This window comes from Acanthochromis polyacanthus, chromosome 1, assembly GCF_021347895.1.
Source record: "Acanthochromis polyacanthus isolate Apoly-LR-REF ecotype Palm Island chromosome 1, KAUST_Apoly_ChrSc, whole genome shotgun sequence".
Taxonomy (NCBI): domain Eukaryota; kingdom Metazoa; phylum Chordata; class Actinopteri; family Pomacentridae; genus Acanthochromis; species Acanthochromis polyacanthus.
In genome coordinates, this window is record NC_067113.1 from 10,798,237 (window position 1) to 10,823,779 (window position 25,543).

The following is a 25,543-nucleotide window of genomic DNA, read 5'->3' on the forward strand; positions in this document are numbered from 1 at the left end:
GGAAACTTTCACTGTTTCTGGTGACTCGTAGTTCTCTGTTTGAACATCCAGGGGTCAGTTTTGTGTTTGCAGGGTTACACCTTCATCCCTGGGGCCAGAAACAGATTTCAGGATATGTCTGGGTGGAGATGGAGCAGTCCATGCCTTTACAGAGTCCTCCAGTGGAGCTGCTCTGTGGCCAGTAGATCAGACTGTGGTTGTACTGGGCAGCTTCCAGCTTCCAGCTTCCAGCAGGGCGTTCCTCAGAGGCAGAGCTTTACTCCCAGCAAAGAGTTAAAAAACACCAAATGTACTGGAAGACATTCAGTGCCAGTATATCTGTAATGCAGGGGTGTCAAACTAATTTTAGATCAGGTTCCACATTCAGACCAGTCTGATCTCCAGTGACCAGTAAAATCACAGCATAAGAAACCATAAATAACCACAACTCCTATTGGTTCCTTTGTTTTAGTGCAAAAATGTATTATGGTCACATGAATCTTTTCACAAAACATCATGAATAACCAGGATTTTCTTATTAAATTAAAAATACATTCAGTTTCATCAACATTCAGCCTCAGTTTATCATTTCCACATCACAACTTCCAGATCACAGAGTGTCTACAAAGGAACACAATATTTGGTCATCTGGAAAAGAATGATATAGGATTTTACTTTAGGATCAAAATGACAAAATTCAGACAAAAACAACGAAAACAAAACAAAACGTTACAAAAGCGAGACACAAAGTGACAAAAGATGGACAGACGAGACAAAAAACACGCAAAATTACAAAAACAAGACAAAAGACACAAGCAAGACAACAAGGAAACGCCAACTACGAAAATATGAGACAAATAAGTCAGACAAAAAAAGACAAAAAGCAACTAAAATAAGACAAAATATTACAAAAACGAGACACAAAGCAACAAAGAACAGGTGGAAAGGACAAAAGTGAGACAAAAAGACATAAAACGACTAAAACAACGAATAAAGCGAAACAGAAAATGACAAAAATAAGACAAAAAACATAAATGAGACAAAGGCAACACAAAACGACATAAACATGAGAGAAACCGCAGAATTCAGACAAAAAGACAAAAAAACAAGACAAAATATTACAAGAATGAGACACAGAATTACAAAAGAACAAGAACAATCTAGTGTTTTACTTTATGATCAAAGCAACTTGTGATGGTCTAGAAATTGGGGCGGCATGGCTCGGTGGGTAGAGTGGCTGTCTTGTAACTGAAAGGTTGCCGGTTCGATCCTCGGCCTGTCAAGTTCATGTTGAGGTGTCCCTGAGCAAGACACTGAACCCCTAATTGCTCCTGATGGGTCGTGGTTAGCGCCTTGCATGGCAGCTTCTGCCATCAGTGTGTGAATGTGATGTATCATGTAAAGCGCTATATAAATACAACCATTTAGAAATTATTTTAAATTTATAGTTTTACTAATTTACAGTCTGCAGTTAATGTCTTCTCTGGAATTTTTACCCTTTGAGGGCCGGATTGGACCCTCTGGAGGACCGCTTTTGGCCCGCGGGCCTCATGTTGGACACCCTGATCTAATGCTTTGTGTTCTGATTGACTCTTAGCCTAGTTTTAGCACAACTCTGAAGTTGCTTGAAGGAGGTTTTTCTTGCATGAAAGTGAGTTGGGAGAGCACAATTGAGCAAATCAAACCTTTAGTTTATTAGTGTTCTATTTACTCAAACTTACTTTCTGTCTAGTGCTTAGATTTCTGTCCAATAAGACAGCAGAGGCTCGTTAAATCTCCTCTATATGAACCTGTTGTGTTTACTGTCATGTGTTGCCACGTCCACACAGCCTTTCTGAGCCAGGAGAACCCCTGTTTAGATGCATTCAGACTGGATTTGATCAGCAAAAACTCCTGAGGAGACGTGAGAAAAAGCAGGAAATAGCGTGGCTGGAGATGTACTGGCAAGCTAAAGGTTCCCAAGTTCTTATCAGACACTCTATTGTTTAATCAGGTGAACAATATAGAAGTGAAATCTGTGACTGCACCTTGAAGCTACAGTATACAGTATGCTTCTCTGTAGCCAGAGAAGCATACTGTATATTTACAATATTTTTGCAATATTTTTGCAGTATTTTTCTATATTTTTTACTGTATTTTTACAATATTTTTTCGATATTTTTTTTCGATATTTTTACTTTATTTTACAGTATTCTTTTGCTATATTTTTTACTGTTTTTCTATGTTTTTCCTGCATTTTTACAAAAGTTTTACTGTATTTTTACTATATTTTCACTGTACTTTTACTGTTTTTAGTGTATTTTTTCTTTATTTTCATTGTGTTTTTACTATATTTTACTTTACTTTTGCTATTTTTTTTTTACAATATTTTTAAAGTATTTTTCTGTATTTTATTATGTTTTTGCTATGTTTTTTTCAAAATGTATGTTTACTGCATTTTTGCTATATTTTTACTGTCTTTTACTCTATTTTATTACACTGCCATTCAAAAGTATGGGGTCACTTAGAATTGTCCTTATTTTTTTAATGGAATATCTCCATAGGGGTACAGAGGAACATTTCCAGCAACCATCACTCCTGTCTTCTAATGCTACATTGTGTTAGCTAATGGTGTTGAAAGGCTCATTGATGATTAGAAAACCCTTGTGCAGTTATCTGAGCTCATCTGAGTGACTCCAAACTTTTGAACAGTAGTGCACCTAGAAACATGATTTAGGAATTTAACCCTTAATACATCAGTAGGATGTCAGACAGCATATTTAGCTGAAATAGAATGGTTACTTCAGTGTGTGATGTGATGTCTCCTGTCTTCGTCTGCAGGTGAGGACGTTGGGCCCGCTGGGTTCATGTGACGACGCCGGCTCAGAAGAACGGGTCAACATGTTCATGGAGCTGGTGGACGGCGTCTTCCTGCACAAGATCATGACTCACATGTAGGTAGCAGAGTGAGAGTTTCACATTTTATCTGCTTGAGTCGGCCCAAAAAGGCCTGTGGTGTGTTTGTGTGTCTGGACCGGGTATATAAGGGGTAAGTAAGTTAATCCAGTGCTTCCTGTGTGCGCCTGTGCAAGTGTGTCTACGTGACCACATCCTGACTCGCTGGTTTCAGGTTGTAAACGTCACAGCCAGATGTTCAAGGCTGCAGCAAGACGCCGTGTAGTAATGGAGAGAGTTTCCTCTTCTACAGTCGTTTTAGAGTGTAGCTGGAGTCGGTTTGGACTGAAATTCAGGACGGAGAATGTCACAGATCACAGCAATCACAAATAATAGCATACATCACACAACGGAGTGAGCTTTTTAAGACTAATACTGTAACTGTGCTCTGATAATATCCAGTTTCTTTAACAGATTTTCATGCCATGAAATTATGCAAAATTCGAGGCATGTCAAAATTATTCCCCTGAGTTTAAGCACCAATACTACAGCAGAGGAGTCAAACTCATCTTAGTCCAGGTTCCACATTCAGCCCAAATTGATCTCCAGTGACCAGTAAAACCACAGCATAATAACCTATAAATAACCACAACTCCTGATGGTTCTTTTGTTTTACTGCAAAAAGGTTTGTTTTGAAAATATGCTTTGTAACTTTTTTGTCCAACTTTTGGTCTCTTTTTTTTTTTGTTTCGTAACATTCATCTCATTTTTTTGGTCATTTTGTTTCTCACTTTGTGTCATTTTGTGTCTAATTTTTGTAGTATTTTGTTTAGTTTTTTGTTGTTTAGTTTTTTGTCTGACTTTTGTCGTTTTGACCATAAAGTAAATCCTCTCTGGTTCAGGTCCAGATGACTAAATGTTGTGTTTCTTTGTAGACACTCTGTGATCTGGAAGTTGTAATGTGGAAATGATAAACTGAGGCATAATAATGCCTAAATTGAATTTATTTTTCTTTACAAATTTCATGTTGTTCATAATGTTTTATAAGAAGATAATTCCTTAAATGTGAACATTTTCAGAATGTAATTTTTTTCCACTTAAACAAAGGAACCATTAGGAGTTGTGGTTATTTATAGGTTGTCATGCTGTGGTTTTACTGATCACTGGAGATCAGACTGGACGGAATGTGGAACCTGAACTAGACTCCCCTGCTTTAGATGGCACCAGTACTGTCATATTAAAGCATATTTGCTCATGTGGAATCTGAATCTCCTCCCATCCAGACTGCTCTGTGTCCCCAATCAGACCACATGTCCGTATGTGAGTTATTGTCGTCGGTTATTGTCTTCAGACACAATGGTAATCGCGCTATTGTTCTCCTCACAGTTAATGAAGGCTTGGCTGACTGGGGGGTGATTAGGACTTGGTAGGGGTTTATGAGAAAGTGGGTTACAGAGGAGGAGGTCTGGATGGAAAAGCTGTGAGGAACATTACAGGAAGGCCTCTCAGAAAGTGTTGGTGAATCAGTCAGTCAGAGAGCCGCTCAGCTGTTAAATCAGCCGGTGTGTAAACATGGTAATCTCTGTGAGCGTTTAAAAGAAAAATACATACAGAGTATGCTTTGTTTAGCCCTCGTATCGTCCTGCGGGTCAAAATTGACCCGCTTTAAAGTTTGAAAATGTGGGAAAAAATATATTTTCACAGTGAAACTTCTGATGTCCACATTTTCAACATTTTTGGAAAATCTTGAAACATTTTTTGGTGGAAAAAGAAGAAATAAACAAAATGTTTCTTAAAGAACATTCACATAAAGATGTTGCTGAAAAAATGCTGAAAATATTATAAATTTTACTGATGTATATATAGTCACTTTAGGAATTTTTTTGGAAGGTTTTTGCTCATTTTTTGAACATATTTACAGGAATGTTTTTGCCAAATTTTGGGGATTTTTAAAAAAATACATAACTTTTAAGGAATTATAGTAATTTTCCTTCTTAAGGTTTTGCAAATTTTAAAAAATTTGGAGAATTTTTTTTGCAGATTTTTTTAAATTTTTTTCAGACAAGTAAACAATATTTTTTGGTGCCTGAGGACATTAGGAGGGTGTGACTAACTGACTGGGAATAAAACTAGATGTAGCTCATTTAGCTGCAGAAAAAATATTCCAAATAGTTTAAAGACTGAAACTGGTTGCAGCAGGGATGAGATCATACCCTCCTGAGCCCATTGATTTATGTCCTCTGTACTGGACATCTGTTTTTGTTCTATAGCTTCCCTACTAAATCCTGATGTGTTTAATAGAGGACATCCTGACTTTTCCAATCATATCTCATGATTGGGTGGAAAAATGGGAACTTTGTTTTTATGCTGAGACAAAATGGAGACAACAGCAAAACTCGCCTGCCAGGAAAGAGAAAAAAAGTCAAATATTGTTAAGATATCATTGTTTTACTTCAGGTAATCGTATATTTTATTGTTTATGAACACATCAGAAATTGTAAATTCAGAGTTCAGTTAAACTTTTGGTGAGGAGAAATAATCTCCCCAGCTGTTACGGACATGAGACCCATTTAATGTATTATTTATGTAAAGTAATCATAAATGAATAGTTTCTGACTATGCTCCATTCAACCTCTAAAAATTTCCACTATTGTTATTTAATTTAGTTTCTTAAAGTTTCATTAGAAAATGAATCGGCATGTTTTCTTGTCAGTCTATTTTGATTTTGAATTGTCGCAGTTGTTTTTTTTTGGTGATTTTTTTTTTTAACGGTAAATTCATTCTGTTGTCCACTACAGTGGACATGCTGTAAAATCTGAAATATTTTTTTTATAAAACTGTGACTTGTTGTTTTAGCTCCAAAAAGGCAGGAAATAACAAAAAAGTTACATTTTGAAAGAAGCTTTTTTTCCTCGGTTCTCAGCAGGTTATATTATAGAAGATCTTCATTTGACATAGGATCTGATATTCAGAGGAATCATGAACATCCTGAGTGGTGTGTGAAATCATTTTATTTTGAAAGTCTGTCTCATGTGTTCCTACTGACATGACCATCCTGCAGACAGGAGAACATAATATGGGATGGTCCGGTCACAGACAGACCTGTTTACAAGGCCAGTCATGGTTATCGGATAGTAATTACTTAAACTGGACAGGAAATCAATTTAAGAGGACAAACCCAGGTTTCCCTTTATAATGTCTCACCATTTGTAACATCTAAGTAACCTAACAATGGCCCTGCAGGCTGACCTTCACTTAAACATCTAATACCCTAGACCAGGGGTGTCAAACATGAGGCCCGTGGGCCAAAAGCGGTCCTCCAGAGGGTCCAATCCGGCCCTCAAAGTGTAAAAATTACAGAGAAGACATTAACTGCTGATTGTAAATTAGTAAAACTATAAATTTAAAATCATTTCTAGACCATGACAAGTTGCTTTGATCATTAAGTAAAATACCAGATTGCTTGTTTTGTAAATTTGTGTCTCATTTTTGTCATATTCGTCATGATTTTTTGTCTTGTTTTCTGAATTTTTTGTTGTTTTCTCGTGTTTTTTTTGTTTTGTGTTTCCTTTTTGTCTCACTTGTGTTTTTGTCTATTTTTTGTCATTTTGTTCCTTTTTTGTGTGTTTTGTCTCGCTGCTGTCCGTTTGTGGTCGCTTTGCAGCTTTTTTGTCTAATTTTTTGTCTCTTCTTTTGTTTCGTTTTGTGTCATTTGTCTCATTTTTGTAATATTTTGTCTTGTTTTTGTTATTTTTTGTCTTTTTTTGTCTGACTTTTGTCATTTTTATCATAAAGTAAAGTCCTATATCATTCAGTTCCAGATAGCTGTGACTAGAAGTTGTGTTCCTTTGTCGACACTCTAAGTTTGGAGTTGTTTTTATTTATAGATTATTAGGTTAAAATTTAACTGGCATCGCCCACTTAAGATCAGGTTGGGCTGAATGTGGAACCTGAACTAAGATGAGTTTAACAGCCCTGTCCTGGATTAATATATGATATTTAGAAGTGCAACAGCTAGGTGACTAATTCCTTGAACTAATGACTACTAGTTGAGGGAGACTTTGTTTGGGGGACAACTCTGCAGGTCTTCTTTTTTACCCACCATTCAATTGGCAAACAATGAAACTGCACCAAGGCCAATAATATTTGATCAGGACCTGACTAACCGAACCAATCACTACTTTATGGTCAACATAAACAACAAATCAACATAAATACTGTTCAGAGACAGTAGCTGTGCTGTGTGACTCGATTAAACACATGTCTAGTTCCTCTACCAGGTGATAGTCTGCTCCACCTGCATGTTTTATTACAGCCCAAAGGTGTGTTTGGTCACAGAGTAGACACACTGTAAAAAATGTCTGGAAATTTTACCTGAAAAAACTGTCAAAACATGACCGTAAAAATCTGTAAACTCTAAAACAGTTTATACAAGACTGAATCACCATGAATAAGGAAGTCAGAAGAAAACTAATTTAAATGTTTTTTTCTTTTAAGAAAAATACATTTCTCTGCTCATACAGAGTTATTTAATAGAAAAATGCAAATCAGTACTGTAGTTTTTGCATTTATCTCAAAAAAAATCATTTTTTCCCAGTTAGATGTGCATATTGTTGTGCTGATTCAGTTCATGAAAAAATTACAGTTTGTAGCTGTCAGATTAATGTTCCTTTGTGTGGTGGTTAAGTTTGATCACTGTTTAACCAGCCTGAGCCATGTGAAGCCCCGTCTTGGTCCAGCAACTCCAACATCAACCTGACGTCAGGACAGTGGTAGTGGGTCAGCCGAACACACCCCCTGTTCACATGTAAATCAGTCTGGCACAGTCGCACATGTGGTGATGGGGCATAAATCCTTCTCCTGTACAATAGTTACCCTGGACCTGCAACGTGTGTGTGTGTGTGTAACAATCTTTGTCCTAAATAGCCTCGGCCATCAATCTAAGCGCTCCTGCGGTGTGTATTTGTGTCTCCATAGCGACCCGAGTCCCACCAATCAGAGGCTGAACAAGAACGTGAACAATGACATGTCGCTTCGCCTTCACAACCTGACTGTTCTCACCAGGCACATCAGGACGTACTACCAGGTACACACACACACACACACACACACACACACACACACCAACACAGACACACACACACACACCGACACAGGGTGCCAGCGTGGTGATCAGACACACACACAAACACCAGTCCAGACGGCCGTCGTTCTATTTTAGGAACGCCTGTCAACACATGTTCTTTTCACTCTTTTTACCCAAAAGAGGAGAAAAAATGAGTAAGAACCAGTTTGTCATCTACTGATCAGTTGCACCATGTTCTGCATCTCCGTTTGGAGCTGCAGCAGTTTTTTGTACTTTCTACGATAGATTTTGTGGTGAATATGTCTGTGTGTGCATGTTGTCTGTTAGCCATCGTCATGTGTGTGTCTCCTGATGTCTGTGTGTCAGCTGGACATTACAAACAAGAGCAGACCCCACAGGCAACCACACAACAACACCCTAATATACACTCCTGTGTGTGTGCGTGCGTGCGTGCGTGCGTGCGTGCGTGCGTGCGTGCGTGCGTGCGTGCGTGCGTGCGTGCGTGCGTGCGTGTCATTGATCGGCTGCATTGATGATTGTGGACATCCGTGTGGTTCACCTCTGGGCTTGCTGACCAAGACTTTTTAATTTACGAGCTCGATGACCAGTAATCTGCAGAGATCAATACTGGCTGGCATGTCACAGAATTTGACCCGATGCTGAGTGTCGAGTTTTAGTTACGTCTGATTTAGCACAGCTGATATATAAGGCGACATTCCTGGACTTTTTTTTGTGATTTCCTCTGTTTAAGTCAATTCACAAACAAGAATTTTTAAAGTAAAATCCTAATCAGAGAAGGTTAGGAAATGAAAGCAGACTTCTATTTATTCAGTATTTTTATATACCGTAATTAGTCTTTCCGCATTTATTGTATTCTAGAAAGTTTAGTGAAAAACCTGTTTCAGTATATCTAATGTACAACAAAAGGCTTCTTTGAAGTGTCGTTTGATTTATTTTGTTTATTTGTATTTAACCTTTATTGTACCAGGAAGTCCCTTGAGATTAAAAATCTCTTTTCTGAGGGAGACCTGGCCAAACAGCACACCATTTCAGAGAATGTAAAATGTTCACAGTATATAACAACAATTAAGACAATTCACATATACTTATACATGGTGACACAAAAAAACGGGAACTTTTTAACAATCCAATAAAACCAAGAGTGATGGAAGAAAAATATTTTATTCATAGTAATTGAAACCTTAAAACATGCCATTTAAGAAACAATGATGGAATTTTCATTTTTTAAAAATTACTTCCTGTAGATGGCGTCCTCCTGTACGAATGCATTCTTGAAATCTACCTGGGGCTATCTCAAGAGTAAAGTGTACACGACTCGACCAAGAACTCTGGATGAGTTAAAACAGAGAATTCAGGATGAAATTCACAGTATCCCAGCTGAGATGTTGCAGCGGTCAATGAGGAATCTCAACAGCAGATTTCAAGAATGCATTCGTACAGGAGGACGCCATCTACAGGAAGTCATTTTAAAAAAATGAAAATTCCATCATTGTTTCTTAAATGGTATGTTTTAAGGTTTCAATTACTGTGAATAAAATATTTTTCTTCCATCACTCTTGGTTTTATTGTATTGTTAAAAAGTTCCCGGTTTTTTGTGTCACCCTGTATCAATAAGAAATATTAAAACCGGTTCAAACTAAAACAAAAGAAGGAAAAGGAAAAAAGCAGATCAGGATAAGCAGTTACACACATGGATTGCGTTTTCCTTTATTAAGTTTTTGAATTGATTCAGGGAGATGAAATCCCTGAGCTTTAAAGTGTTTTGGAGCTTGTTCCATCACTAAGGTTATTTAATATACCTTTGATAAAATCAAAAAAATCCTGCAGTTTGGTTGAACAACACAGTCTTATTAGATAAAATATTAGCTGACGTAAATAGCAGTTTATCATTTTCAGTTTTTTGTTATTAAAACTTTTTTCTGACTATTTTAATTCATCTTTGAGTCTCTTAATTATGTGCTATAGTAACAAAGTATGTGTCTGATGCATTTTAAACATGAGGAGCATGAATACTTTCTTACTGTTGAAACCGAGAACTTTTTAAATCCATCCTAACTGCTGTGAAACTGAGCACAGCCTTTAGTACGTAACCAGTGGTCGTAGCGTTGTGCACGACCTCCTAACCTGCACCTTAACCTGACGTTCACCCCACCAGAAATAACTACAGACAACAACAGTGACTTGTTATGAAGGTCTGCTATTCTATTTGGCTTGTAATGTAAACCCAATGAGCAGTATTGTGACGGTGTGGTTAGTTTCTGGTTGTCATAGTTCTACTGATCCAGATGAATTCACCTTCTAATAACAGCAGAGTTCATTAAAACTGGCTGTGAAATAGAAATATGTAAGTGATGTAATGTGACCGTCTGTTCAAAGCCAATCACAGCCGTTGGAAACGAATAAACCCTCTGTGTGTGTGTGTGTGTGTCTGTGTGTGTGTGTGTGTCTGTGTGTGTGTGTGTCTGTGTGTGTGTGTGTCTGTGTGTGTGTGTGTGTGTGTGTGTGTGTGTGTGTGTGTGTGTGTGTGTCTGTGTGTGTGTGTGTGTGTGTGTGTGTCTGTGTGTGTGTGTTTTGTGTAAATCAGAGATAAGGAGCTCAGATGCAGTTGGTTTGGCTGAGCTGCAGTCATATCCTGCTGACACATACTTTCTCTAAGCCCTACCTCTGTACAGCCGTGGTGTGTAATGCTTGTTAGTAGGTGTTGGTGCTTCAGGAACATTATTGGGTGATTTGTGGTTAAATTAAGGATCAACCAGTGTTTATTTATTGACCTGATAATCAAACAGGGCCAATATTTTGGAATCAGTATACATTAAATTTTATTTATCCAAAGGAACCTGTCATTCATAACTAGATTTGTCAGTTAATAATGATTACTGTTACTAAATGTCTACATAAAGGTGCTCATTGTTATATATTAACAGCATGTGACAGCAGGAAACACGACATTCATTACTAGACTGCTTCACTAATATGTAATAATAATGCAGGTGCACAGTAAGCCTTGTTTTTATGTTTTGTTTTTACTCGACTTGAGCTGAATTTGAGCCTGAATGTTCACTAAAAACAGTAAGTATGCATGACAAAGACGCAGTACTAGCAACTCAAAGGTTTACTTACGATGTACAGTACACTGCACCTAGAAAAGCAGAACATATTTGATCTAGAATTGATCTTGATCCTTTTGAAAGATACCAGGATTCCAGAGCTCCAGGAGCAAACATCAGATTCTGTGTTAAACTGTCCACCGTAGATCTGCTGGTTTATTTATGTAAAGGGCTTCAGTAAATAATCCCATTTTAACTTTGTGTTGTAGTGCAACGAGCCAAACATGTCTGGTAGTGTCATGCAGAAGAAGCTCATGGAGGTCAGACCCAACAAAGACCACATCTGCTGCTAACTGTGTGTGTTTGCTCTCCCTGAAATGGGTCATTCTGGGCAGTACAGGGTTAATCTGTCCATGATGGTTAATCTCCCAGGCCTCAGCACACACTCAAACACACACATGTGCCTTCTGTGATCACCTTAAGTCACTGAGTTATGAGCCTTAGTGTGTGTTTCAGTTGTGGATCAGCTGCAGGACAAAAACACACACTGAGCTACCAGCTGATGGTACAAGGCTAGGCGTTGGCTTTCTCCTAATTAGATGAAGTCCCAGCAGACACGGGCTGGTCTGGTGAATCCTCCCAGTCTCCCCAGTGACACACCATCAACCTGTTTGTGTGTGTGTGTGTGTGTGTGTGTGTGTGTGTGTGTGTGTGTGTGTAGAGGGAGGGGTGTGTGTGTGTGTGTGTGTGTGTGTGTGTGTGTGTGTGTGTGTGTGTGTGTGTGTGTGTGTGTGTGTAGAGGGGAGGGGTGTGTGTGTGTGTGTGTGTGTCACATCTCTTCTGTGTCCTCTCTATTGTACAGTAACCTGACACCACAGTCTCTCAACCGTTTTCCATCCGGCTATTCTGACCAAGAGCTGCAACACTTAATTGATGAATTTATCCACAGAAAATTAATCAGTGACAGTTCAGATCGTCGGAGTCAAACTCATCTTAGTCCAGGTTCCATATTCAGCCCAGTCTGACCTCCAGTGACCAGTAAAATCACAGCATAATAACCCATAAATAACCACAACTCCTAATGGTTCCTTTGTTTTAGTGCAAAAAAAGCACATTCTGAAAATGTTCATATTTAAGGAATTATCTTTTTAAAGAACAGCATGAACAACCTGGAATTTCTTAAGAAAAATAAGTTAAATTCCAGCAACATTCAGCCTCAGTTTATTATTTCCACATTACAACTTCCAGTCTACGAAGGAACACAACATTTAGTCCTCTGGAACTGAACCATGGAGGATTTAACTTGAATGATGAAAACAACAAAAAAAGAGACAAAATTCAGACAACAAACAACAAAAACAAGACAAAATATTTCAAAAATGAGACACAGAATGACAAAAATGAGATAAATGACAGAAAACAACAAAAAGAGATAAAAAATTTTACAAAAAAGGACAAGTGAGACAAAAACGACACACAAAACAGTGAATAAAACATAACGCAAAATGATTAAAATGAGACAAAAGACACAAGCGGGACAAAAAGAAAACTCAAAACGACAAAAACTAGAAACAGAACAACAGAAACATGAGACAAACAACAAAAATCAGACAAAAAAACAGCAAAAGTAAGACAAAATATTACATAAACGAGACACAAAAGAAAAATAAACAATCTAGTGTTTTACTTTATGACCAAAACAACTTGTCATGGTCTAGAAATGATTTTAAATTTATAGTTTTACTAATTTACAATCTGCAGTAAATGTCTTCTCTGGAATTTTTACACTTTGAGGGCCGGATTGGACCCTCTGGAGGACCGCTTTTGGCCCACGGGCCTCATGTTGGACACCCCTGGTTTAGACAATTTAGACACCATTTGTTGGTTCTGGCTTCTCAAATAGAAACAACAGCAGCACGTCTGTTCAGTCTCACTTTTGTGTTTTTGGCTCAGACTGAAGAAGCTGATTTCAGAATTGAGCTCTTTTGGATCATTTTGAACAATTAACAGGTTAATGATTTATCAAGGGCTGCACAGTGGGGTAGTGATTAGCACTTTCACCTTGCAGCAAGAAGATCCCCGGTTCTAATCCCAGTCTGGCCCTGGGATCTTTCTGCATGGAGTTTGCATGTTCTCCCTGTGCATGCGTGGGTTTTCTCTGGGTACTCCGGCTTCCTCCCACAGTCCAAAAACATGCTGAGGTTAATTGATAACTCTAAATTGTCCGTAGGTGTGAATGTGAGTGTGATTGTTTGTCTGTATATGTAGCCCTGTGACAGACTGGCGACCTGTCCAGGGTGTCCCCTGCCTTCACCCGAGTCAGCTGGGATAGGCTCCAGCACCCCCTGCAACCCTAGTGAGGATAAAGCGGTGTATCGAGAATGGATGATTTATCAATTTTTAAAGCAGAATAGATTTTATCGGTAATAGAAGTAACTGTTAGCTTCACTTTTTAAATGTCGCTGAAGCACGTTGTCGTTATGCTTTCTAGCGACCACACCCCTGTGACGGCAGAAACAAACTGAAATCTGATTAAGGCATGAGATTTTGATTGGTCATGGTCACCACCTACTTGTTTTGGAAGTTTCTATCTGTCAACATGTGTGCAGCTGGTCATAGCAAAGGGTTAACGTGCACTACCTTTACACCTTAGCTAATGGTTATAAATTAACAAACTGGCCTTGTGATTAGAGGAAATGTTCAGTAACAGATCAGGGGATGCTAGCAGGTAGACTGTCTCTCTTTAGCCTTTCTTTAGCCACTGCTGGCATAATATTCAGACAGCAAATGTGAAAATTTAACAGCGATGAATGAAAAAAGAAATAAATTAATCATGGAGCAGAAGCTTGTGGATTTTGCTTTTCTTTTCTTATGTCCTAACAGCTGATAGTGACATTAATTGTTGGTTTGAAGTTTGAACAGCTCTCAGAAGTTGAATATAAATCAGAGGATGCGGTGGTTAATAAATTAAATGTTAGCTGCCAACATGCCAGTCCTAAACAGCTGACAGCCACAGCTATGTGTGACGACAGCAGCTCAACACATAAGAAGAAGCTTCTTCACAAAATTAGACTGTCTGGACAGAGCAGAGAGCAACATGACAGGAACACACAGAAATCTGAAGGAGAACACTATTTCAGGTAGTGTCAAGAAAAGCATAGAAGAGCATGTTACAGTTGTGCTCATAAGTTTACATATCCAGGCAGAATAACATATTTTTCAGAGAATATAAATGATAAGAGAAAAACTTTTCTTTCACTTGTGGCTAGTGGTTGGATGAGGCCATTTATTATCATTCTGCTGTGTTTGCTTTTTCTAAACCATACTGACAACAGAAACTACCCAAATGACCCTGATCAACAGTTTAAATACCCCAGTTCTTAGTACTTTAACATCAATGACAGCTTGAAGTCTTCTGTGGTAGTTGTGGGCAAGGCTCTTTATTTTCTCAGATGGTAAAGCTGCCCATTCTTCTTAGCTAAAAGCCTCCAGTTCCTGTAAATTCCTGGGCTGTCTTGCATGAACTGAACATCTGAGATCACCCCAGAGTGGCTCAATGATACTGAGGTCAGGAGTCTGTGATGGTCACTCCAGAACCTTCTCTTTATTCTGCTGAAGCTTATGACAGGTCAACTTGTCCTTGTGTTTTGGATCGTTGTCCTGTTGGAACGGCTGATGAGTGCAAATTTCCCTCCAGTATTTTCTGATAACACGCTGCATTCATCTGGTTTCCTGTGCCTTTGTAGCTCCATGTTCCACAGTAGGAAAGGTGTACCTTCATCATCAGCTTCGGTGACTCCTCTCCAAATGAAACGTTTGTGGTTTTGGTCTCATCACTCCAAATGATTTTGTTCCAGAAGTTCTGAGGCTTGTCTCTGTCCTCTTTGGCGTATTGTAAGCAGGATGCTTTGTGGCATTTGCGTAGTAACGGCTTTCTTCAGGCGACTCGACCATGCAGCCCATTTTTCTCCTTACTTTGCATCTTGAAACAGCCACACCACTTTCTTTCAGAGGGTCCTGTATTTCAGTTGAAGTTATTTCTGTGTTTTTCTTTGCATCCCAAACAGTTTTCCTGGCAGTTATGGCTGAATTTTTTGTTGTTCTACATGAATCCCTCATTTATTAATTGGAGTTTGAACGCCGCTGATTGGCATTCTCAGTTCCTTGGTCATTCTCAGTTCTTTTCATGTCCTTTTCCTGTTTTATACAGTTCACTTACCTTTTTCTGCAGATCCTTTGATAATTGTTTTTGCTTTCCTCGTGACTAAGAATCCAGAAACATCAGTGCAGCACTGGATGAAAGATGCAAGGAAACTCACTGAGCTTTTAAACACACTGATTACAAGCAAACAGATGAGGATGGTTACCTTTAGTAGCTTGTATGCATGGTATCAGGCCAAAATCACCAGAGAATGTAGACTTCTGATCAGGGTCATTTCAGTAGTTTCTGTTGTCATTTATAAAGAGCAAATGTAGCTGTTTGACAATAAATGGCCTCACTCAACCACTGCCTATTCTCTGAAAAATGGCCAAGAAATCACAAATTCTGCCAGGATATGTAAGCTTATGAACAACTGTATGTCTCTATACATCTGTCAGAATACTTCCAGGTCTGTGCCACCATTAAAACAACTGCTCTGATAACGTTGTGCTGCATAACTGCACTGTCCACAGTTCAGTTCCAGTTATGTGTTACACGTCATGCTAAGAACAATAAATCTATTTCAAGTCAATATCACGGTTTGAAGCAAAGCAATTAGCCAAAAGCAGCAGTTTAAGGTGTTTGTTCTGCTGCGTGTCCGACCCGGTTTACTGTCATATCAGTGCTTTCACACGTTCATGCGGTCCTCCTGGTTTGACAGTCATGATTTCTGTGGTTTCTCATGTGTTGATGCTCCATCACATGTTAGAGGTCAATAACACAGTCAGCACCAAACCACAGCTTCACTGTTCCACTATCTGACAGGAAAATAAGCAATTCAATATTTTACCCAAATCATTTAACCCTCCTGTTGCCCTCATTTACAGGCAACAAAAAATATTGCTTCTTTGTTTGAAAAAAAATTAAAAAATTCCCCAAATTTCTGAAAATTTGCAAAACCTTCGGGAAGAAAATTCCAATAATTCCTTAAAAGTTTGCCTTAAAAGTTTTATTTAAAAAAAAAATCCCGTAAATTTGGCAAAAAATTCTTGTAAATATTTTCCAAAAATGAGTAAAAATCTTCCAAAAAATCCTAAAAATATCCAAAGTGATTCCATATGTATCAGTAAAACTTCTGTTTTCTTTAAGAACAAATTTTGGCAGATTTTTATGTGAATGTTCTTAAAGAAATATTTTTAACATTTCTCTTTTTTCACCAAAAAATGTTCAAAAATTTCCCGAAAATGTGGACATCAGAAGTTTATGAAAATATATTGTTTTTCACATTTTCAAACTTTAAAACGGCTCAACGAAGATTAATCATAATATTAAAATATGTCTTTCACTATATATTAACTGTCTACCTCTTTACTTTCACTGTCCAATCAAACAAAACATCCCAACAATAAACTTTATAACTAAAACAGCTCTTCAGACCTTCGTTGTGTTTGTAAAACCTGGATATCGTCTGAGTGAGTGAAAGCTTCTACATCTAACGTTTGAACCTCCTGTTCTTGTGAAAAAGATTTTATTGTTGTGCAGTAACTTAAGCAGCACTCCCTCTCTCACCCCTTTCCTCTCTCACTTTACCCCTCCTTGGTTACCGTGGGAACTGCAGAACAAAGCCCTGAGCCTACATGGGATGTTTTGAACTCTGTATCCTCTGGCCTACTTCGTATACGTGCACACTCACACACATAAACATACACACCAACACACACACTTCTATTCTGTGTGTGTCTTTGCCCTGGTCAAGCTCGTCAACAGTGTTTTATTGCCCCACTAACTGCCTGCCAAGGGGTGAGGCTGGACTGCAGGGTTACCAGAGAGCAGTCTTCCCTTCTGATTTTTATCTGGCTCGGTGCACGGCGTGTCCGTTTGTAGTCATCTATCAGCCCTGTTGACCGCTGGTGGCTCTGAGGCAGCGCTAATGTTCCCTGAGTCAACGGAAAAACACAAAGTGGAGAAAGGAGAGGAATTACGACGGAGGAAGGAATGAGAATTTACTTTCTTTCTGTGTCTCAGAAAACCCGATGTGGTAGTTTGCTGTTTTCCAGCTGAACGTTGAACAGTAACTCTGTCAATCAGCCCAATTAGTTTGATAGTAAACAGCTCTGGTTCCATCAGGAAAGCTTCTGAAGTAAAACATTTCAGTGTAGGTGAAGCAAATTAATTGGTTCTTAATGGTTAGCTGGTGTTTTAGGAACAAATTAGTGCATTCCATAAAAAAGGTTATTTCCTGCAGGAGTTGGTAGATGGATGTTTATATAACCAACTAACCGGTTCACCATATTAGCTCCAGTAAATTTAGAAAAAAATATTTTAACCAACAAACTCCCAAAACAAATTGATTGTTGCAGAGTTAAAGCTTGTTTATCAATTTGATCTCAATTCAGATTAGATGGAAAGCATAAAGTGTTAGTTGTGGTCTTGTAATCAGTAAATAAATAGGTTGTGTTTTGGCATCAGTAACTCCATAATTAAAACTGTGGTATGCATAATTTAGTTTTCATAGAGAATACTATGTTATATAATATTTGTCAAACTTGTGAGATTGGACAGTAAATCAAATGATGGTTAATGCAATAACATAAGACTACATCTAAACTAATAGTTAATTAAATTGATAAAATAACTAATAGTCTGGTTTATTTACAATTTTCTAAATAATGAAAATTTTATCCAGATGTGATGTAATCTAACTACTACTTTACCAACAGCAACATAAAATATCCCGTTAGCTATGATAGAACTGGAATAATTTGGCAGAAAAGTGGTGTCTTTTGCTCTCTGTGAAGTTTCTGGGCAAATATTGTTGCTTAAATGTGGAAGAAAGTCTTAAATATATAGCTCCACACAACTCAAAGAAGTTGTGTATGTTAATGCCTCAGCATGCAGTTCAGACGTGTTGAAATTGGCATACTAAAGTTACATGTTCTGACCCTGCAGGATGGCTGGGTGCTCGTTTAGATGCTCAGATGGCGCTGGGTTAACAGAAAGGAGTCTGAAAGAGGCTTCATATGCTCATGTAGCTGTAGAACACATCCTGAAAATGTGGCTAAATTTCAACTACAAGTGGCACCGTGGCAAAAAAGATAACTTTATATGCCCGAGAGCAGTTTAAAAGCCATCTTTAAAGGTTGTACGGCTGTGGGTGTTTGGATTTAGAGGCTGCCAGATGTCAGATTGTGAGCATGTGTTGAAGTGTTTTATGTAATTCTGGGCTGTAGGAGAAAGTCCAGAGCTTGTTCTTCAGAGGAGAGAAGTAGGTTATGGTCAGAGTGGTGAGAAAGCTGTGCAGCAGCAAACCTGGTGGCACAGTGAAAGTCTGATATTCTGCTTGCTGCCACCATTTTATTGATCTGGGATTAGAAATGTGAGCCCAGTGTGTTAGTGGGCCATGGATTTGGGCCTGGTGTGTGTCTAAATGGGTCAGTGCAGCAGCTCTATTGATTCCTTGTCAGTTTAAAGTGTTGGATCCGACTGGTGATGCTGCTGGAGGAGAATTTCTATTGATGTGAGCTCTCACTGCAAATACAGCAATAGTGAGACACAGTGAAGAATTTTGATTAGACACTGATGTTCACTTTATTCAGATTGACTTTATGTTTAATTCCTGTATACTGACATAATGCTCTTATAAAGATGAGACGTACACCTCAATCATAGACGAGATAGTTCTGTGTGATTTGACAACACAGGTCTTTGTTTTTATTTAACAGTCAGACTTTGAGCAAAGCTGTCATTTATAAGAACTGCATCAGTGATAAATAACACTGACGTGATTAAAAGCTGAGTTTAAACTGTGGTTTCTACAGTTGCAGTCAGACATGTGTTGGAGCTGATTGATTATGGAGCCGAGTCTGACGCCAGGGGTGATCCTCTAGACCAGGGGTGATCCTCTAGACCAGGGGTGATCCTCTAGACCAGGGGTCGGCAACCTTTAACACTCAAAGAGCCATTTCGACCCGTTTCCCACAGAAAAGAAAACACCGGGAGCCGCAAAATCCTTTTGGCATTTAAAATGAAGACAACACTGCATATATCGCTTTTTTACCTCTATGCCCTTGTTAATCAGTCGTGATTAATTAATTACAAAGTCTCTAATTAGATTCATTTTTTAAAAATTGTGTCCTTCTACTAATAGACCCTTTATTTGTTTACAAACATTGTGACGTTTTTTTTGTGGGCGGGGCTTATGCTGGAGGCAAAAGCGGAGCGAGAAGTCAAGCAGGACTGGGAGTATATAGTTTGCGCTGGGAGTTTGCGCTGCAAACTCGAGCATTTTTAACCCGTTAAACTTCAGTGTACCGCCGGTGGTACACTTACTAATTTGCATAGGAATTTAAAGAATGTCCAAAGGCTGCAAACGTGATTATAAAAACACTATACGCCGATGGAAAGCTTAGATTCTCATGAATCCGCCGGTATAAACCACTTTCAGATGTGATTACCACAGTGGGTAATATAAACACATTTGTCCGACAAACAACGAATATCCATCCATCCTTTCTCTGTACACGGCTTTAACGTACACAGCGCGACTCACGTTTCTGGGTTCATTATTACACACAGACAAAAAATATTCCACAAAAAACGGCCATAATCCAACCTTGGACATCCAGACGACACAAGCCAGTAAACTATTTTGTCCAAAACATGTCTTGAAGTCGGTATATGATCCACGAATCGGTCGTTTTCAAGGAAATGCACCTCGCGATGCGAGTCCAATATTCCCTGTATTTCTCCTCATATTTAACGGGTTATTGTTTTTGATTGTATTTTTTTCTGTGTCTTGTTGTGTCCTTGTTCTTATGGTGTGTGTATTTGGACCCAGTGTCTGGAATAAAGCTGAATTGAATTGAATATTTTTTATTTACAAATAGAATATTAGCGATTTTTTTGTACTGAAAATGGCTGGAATTGACTGCAGCTGATCGTCTCTGTCCAGTCTTTTCGCCTCAGTGCATTTAACCACAACTGTCTTCTATCCCTCTGAGCACGAGTGTTCGGTGGAATCCTATAAAACTTTAATTTGCGTTCGCCAATGTCATTCCTCCTATGCTGGCATCCAAAAACACAGCAGGACGACATTTTAGAAAAGTTGATAGAGCCAAGTCCTTCAGTCTTTCGTCTTTCGGTCACGGCCGCGGGCTTCTTCTTTTGCCTCCAGCTAAAGCTGTGACGTCATTCGTGACGTGGGTCATTAAAGGGTCTATATTTATCTTACTTGGTTAATGTCATTTTTGCTCCTGGACCTCATACGTTACGTAATGTTAGCTGAAAATCACTATTTTGCGAATATCTATTTAACTTGTAAAATCTATTTATATATTTATCTTAAGCTAATAACTTTTCTCCGGTAAGTCGCTGCCCTATTTTCCAAGACGACACTCCTCTGACTCTCTGACCTGCTGCCGTGTTCTTGCGAGTAACGTGTATTACCCTATCATGAGTACTTTTGACTCAAAGACAAGACGTGTCTTTCTTGGAGTGGAGCTTTAATATACAGGCTTGCTATTCTTGAGTACAAAACGATGTGAAACTACAGGCGTTGCTTCTCCAGGAGTAAAACAGAAAAAAGGCATGAAACGTGTGGGAATCGGAAGCTCCGTGTTGTCTCTCTGCATCAGCTTTGCACTCTCACGTCGCAGGCACAGCACATCCGGTGGAGTGACACGTCAAAGTAAGAGTGGTAATTTCACAATAAAACTCTCTATATTAAAATACATTGAAACGCGCCTGAAAGGCAGAACACTTTATTTTCCAAAGTTACAGGGAGCCGCAACAGAGGGCTGAAAGAGCCGCATACGGCTCCGGAGCCGCGGGTTGCCGACCCCTGCTCTAGACCAGAGGTGATCCTCTAGACCAGGGGTGATCCTCTAGACCAGAGGTGTCAAACATGTGGTCCAATCCGGCCCACGGGACGACTTTGTCAAGTGTTAAAATTACACAGAAGACATTAGCTGCAGATTGTAAATTAGTAAAACTATAAATTTAAAATGATTTCTAGACCATGACAAGTTGTTTGGATCATGAAGTGAAATACTAGATTGTTCATTGTACTTTTGTCGTTTTGTTCTTTTTTTGTCTCGTTTGTGTCGTTTGTCTAATGTTCTTATCGCTTTCTAACTCTTTATGTCTCTTTTGTTTTGTTTCAGAGTTGTTTGTCTCCTTTTTTGTCGTTTTGTTTCTTGCTTTTGTAATGTCTTTGTCGTTTTGTGTCTTTTTTTGTCTCGCTTGTGTCGTTTGTCTAGTTTTTTAGGGTCCGAGCACCGAGGGTGCGAAGGACAGGCGGTGCCAGGGCACCGACTGTCCAAGGCACCAGCGGTGCCAAGGACCCTATTGAAACCCTAGGGTTTATTATTAGGGTCCGAGCACCGAGGGTGCGAAGGACAGGCGGTGCCAGGGCACCGACTGTCCAAGGCACCAGCGGTGCCAAGGACCCTATTGAAACCCTAGGGTTTATTATTAGGGTCCGAGCACCGAGGGTGCGAAGGACAGGCGGTGCCAGGGCACCGACTGTCCAAGGCACCAGCGGTGCCAAGGACCCTATTGAAACCCTAGGGTTTATTATTATTATTATTAGGGTCCGAGCACCGAGGGTGCGAAGGACAGGCGGTGCCAGGGCACCGACTGTCCAAGGCACCAGCGGTGCCAAGGACCCTATTGAAACCCTAGGGTTTATTATTATTATTATTATTTTTTTTTTTTTCTCCCGTAAAGTAAATTGGCTTTTTGGCGGCCTTATCATACTCCAAAACGCGTGAAATTTGGCATGCACATCAGGACTGGCGAAAAATTTGATATTTTATGGGAGTTGCGCATGTGCGTGGCAAAATGGCTCTATAGCGCCACCTGTAAAGTTGAAAAAGTAGTCATTAGGCCAACTGCCACAATGTTTCATGTACAGCTACAATATTTGGTGGGCATATGCAGAACATCTGGACACACCAAAAAGTCAATTACAGCCACGCCCTAAACCCAACAGGAAGTCGGCCATCTTCAATTTGCTGTAAATTTTTCAAACTTAATCGCTCCTCGGGAAATGACTTGCCTTTTTGGCGGCCTTATCATGAACCAAAACGCGTGAAATTTGGCGTGCACATCAGGACTGGCGAAAAATTTGATATTTTATGGGAGTTGCGCATATGTGTGAAAAAATGGCTCTATAGCGCCACCTGCAAAATTGAAACAGTGGTCATTAGGCCAACTTCCACAATGTTTTATTTACAGCTACAATATTTGGTGGGCATATGCACCACATCAGGACACACCAAAAAGTCAATCACAGCCACACCCTAAACCCAACAGGAAGTCGGCCATCTTGAATTTGCTGTACATTTGTCAAAATTTATAGCTCCTAGTGGATAAGTCTGAGAGAACTGAAATTTGGCCAGTACATGCACCAGACCTTTCTGATGAAAAGTTATCAAAAACTCAACCAGAAGCCAAAAGGTGTGGCCATGGCGGAGCCTCAAACAACTGATCCTTCGCCATGAAACAGGAAGTGGTGTCTAATTCTTCTCAACATGCTCCAATCTGCCTGAAACTTTACATGTATGATGACAGTCCTGTCCTGATGTCATCCACATAGGGATATTCATTGACAGTCATAGCGCCACCTTGTGGTTTCAGGAAATAGACATCTTTTACACTTTCATGCCCTATTGTTACCCGGTTGATCATATTCACTTCAAATGCAGTGACAACAGCCTAAACACATTGATGATGCATCCCAGTGAAAATGGTGACTTGTCATCAAAGGGCGTGTCTGTGGCGGCCAAACCAATTTCGATGTTTCGCCATGAAAATTTAACGATTCATATCTCAGCTGAACAACATCCTATCTGCCTCAGACTTCACATGCTGGATACCAGGTCCAGTCTGAACACATCCACACTCATAAATTTTGAAAAAGTCATAGCGCCACCTGTTGGTAATAGTAAGTTTAAGGCCTTATATTTTCAGGTACAATGGCCCCAAACTTGGTGATATCATGCTGGAAATTGGTCAGTCGAGTCTTCACCTCTTGACAATCACACACTGTGAAGGGTGTGACATTTCATGCAACGCTGTTGCCGTAGCAACCAAATATCGCCATGAAAAACAAAGCCCTTTCTGACAGGTTAGGAATACTCCAATGCTCACAAAAATTACCACACACATCACCATTGACCCAAGGAACAACACTGTATGCATCTCGGCACTGCACATGCTATAGCGCCCCCTACAGTATTTTTAACAAACAGCCCCCCAGCACGTTTCACCTACATCCATGAAATTTGGGAGGCTTATAGAGCACATCAGGACGCACAAAAAAGCCTCTTGGAGCCATGTCCTAAACCCAACAGGAAGTCGGCCATCTTGGATTAATTGTGAGATTTTTGATGATTTTTCTCATTTTTGAGAGTTAATACCTCCTAGGGGATAATTCCAGGAGACCTGAAATTTTGTCAGTCCACACAGCAGGACTTGGTGATGAAAAGTTATCAAAAGTTTAACCAGAAGCCAAATGGCGTGGCCATGGCGACCATCAGCGTTTTGATGCTTCGCCATGAAACATCAACTGCTGTATAACTCTCCTCTGCATGCTCCAATCTGCCTCAAACTTTCCATGTGTGATCACAATCCAATCCTGATCACATCTACAGGCCAACAGACACTCTCAGTCGCAGCGCCACCTGATGGAGGGACAGTAAATGCTGTATAACTGGCCTCTACATGATCAAATCAGCCTGAAACTTTTCATGAGTGATCAGAGTCCAACCCTCATCACATCCACTGTGTGAAATACACTCTGAGTTACAGCGCCACCTGGTGGATAGACAGGAAATGCTCTATAACTGCTCTGAACATGCTACAGTCTGGCTGAAATTTTAAATGTATGATTGGACTCTGGTCCAGATGCGATTCAGAGGCCGACATACACTCTCAGTCACAGCGCCACCTGGTGGACGTGCGTGGATTCACGACCAGCGTGGATGCGAGGACCCGTCCATCGCTGCTTGCAGCTTTAATTATTATTATTATTTTTTTTTTTTTTCTCCCGTAAAGTAAATTGGCTTTTTGGCGGCCTTATCATACTCCAAAACGCGTGAAATTTGGCATGCACATCAGGACTGGCGAAAAATTTGATATTTTATGGGAGTTGCGCATGTGCGTGGCAAAATGGCTCTATAGCGCCACCTGCAAACTTGAAAAAGTAGTCATTAGGCCAACTGCCACAATGTTTCATGTACAGCTACAATATTTGGTGGGCATATGCAGAACATCTGGACACACCAAAAAGTCAATTACAGCCACGCCCTAAACCCAACAGGAAGTCGGCCACCTTCAATTTGCTGTAAATTTTTCAAACTTAATCGCTCCTCGGGAAATGACTTGCCTTTTTGGCGGCCTTATCATGAACCAAAACGCGTGAAATTTGGCGTGCACATCAGGACTGGCGAAAAATTTGATATTTTATGGGAGTTGCGCATATGTGTGAAAAAATGGCTCTATAGCGCCACCTGCAAAATTGAAACAGTGGTCATTAGGCCAACTTCCACAATGTTTTATTTACAGCTACAATATTTGGTGGGCATATGCACCACATCAGGACACACCAAAAAGTCAATCACAGCCACACCCTAAACCCAACAGGAAGTCGGCCATCTTGAATTTGCTGTACATTTGTCAAAATTTATAGCTCCTAGTGGATAAGTCTGAGAGAACTGAAATTTGGCCAGTACATGCACCAGACCTTTCTGATGAAAAGTTATCAAAAACTCAACCAGAAGCCAAAAGGTGTGGCCATGGCGGAGCCTCAAACAACTGATCCTTCGCCATGAAACAGGAAGTGGTGTCTAATTCTTCTCAACATGCTCCAATCTGCCTGAAACTTTACATGTATGATGACAGTCCTGTCCTGATGTCATCCACATAGGGATATTCATTGACAGTCATAGCGCCACCTTGTGGTTTCAGGAAATAGACATCTTTTACACTTTCATGCCCTATTGTTACCCGGTTGATCATATTCACTTCAAATGCAGTGACAACAGCCTAAACACATTGATGATGCATCCCAGTGAAAATGGTGACTTGTCATCAAAGGGCGTGTCTGTGGCGGCCAAACCAATTTCGATGTTTCGCCATGAAAATTTAACGATTCATATCTCAGCTGAACAACATCCTATCTGCCTCAGACTTCACATGCTGGATACCAGGTCCAGTCTGAACACATCCACACTCATAAATTTTGAAAAAGTCATAGCGCCACCTGTTGGTAATAGTAAGTTTAAGGCCTTATATTTTCAGGTACAATGGCCCCAAACTTGGTGATATCATGCTGGAAATTGGTCAGTCGAGTCTTCACCTCTTGACAATCACACACTGTGAAGGGTGTGACAT

The 25,543-nt window shown here is 39.6% G+C and overlaps 1 protein-coding gene across 1 annotated transcript in view; it reads left to right on the top strand.

Annotated features, from left to right (window-relative positions):
* ccdc88c (coiled-coil domain containing 88C) overlaps positions 1-25,543 on the top strand; it is a 93,858-nt gene that overhangs the window by 1,502 nt on the left and 66,813 nt on the right. The window contains exons 2-3 of the mRNA XM_051938922.1: positions 2,800-2,912; positions 7,831-7,939. Of these exons, the coding sequence (XP_051794882.1) occupies positions 2,800-2,912; positions 7,831-7,939 (222 nt within the window). The remainder of the gene's footprint in view (positions 1-2,799; positions 2,913-7,830; positions 7,940-25,543) is intronic.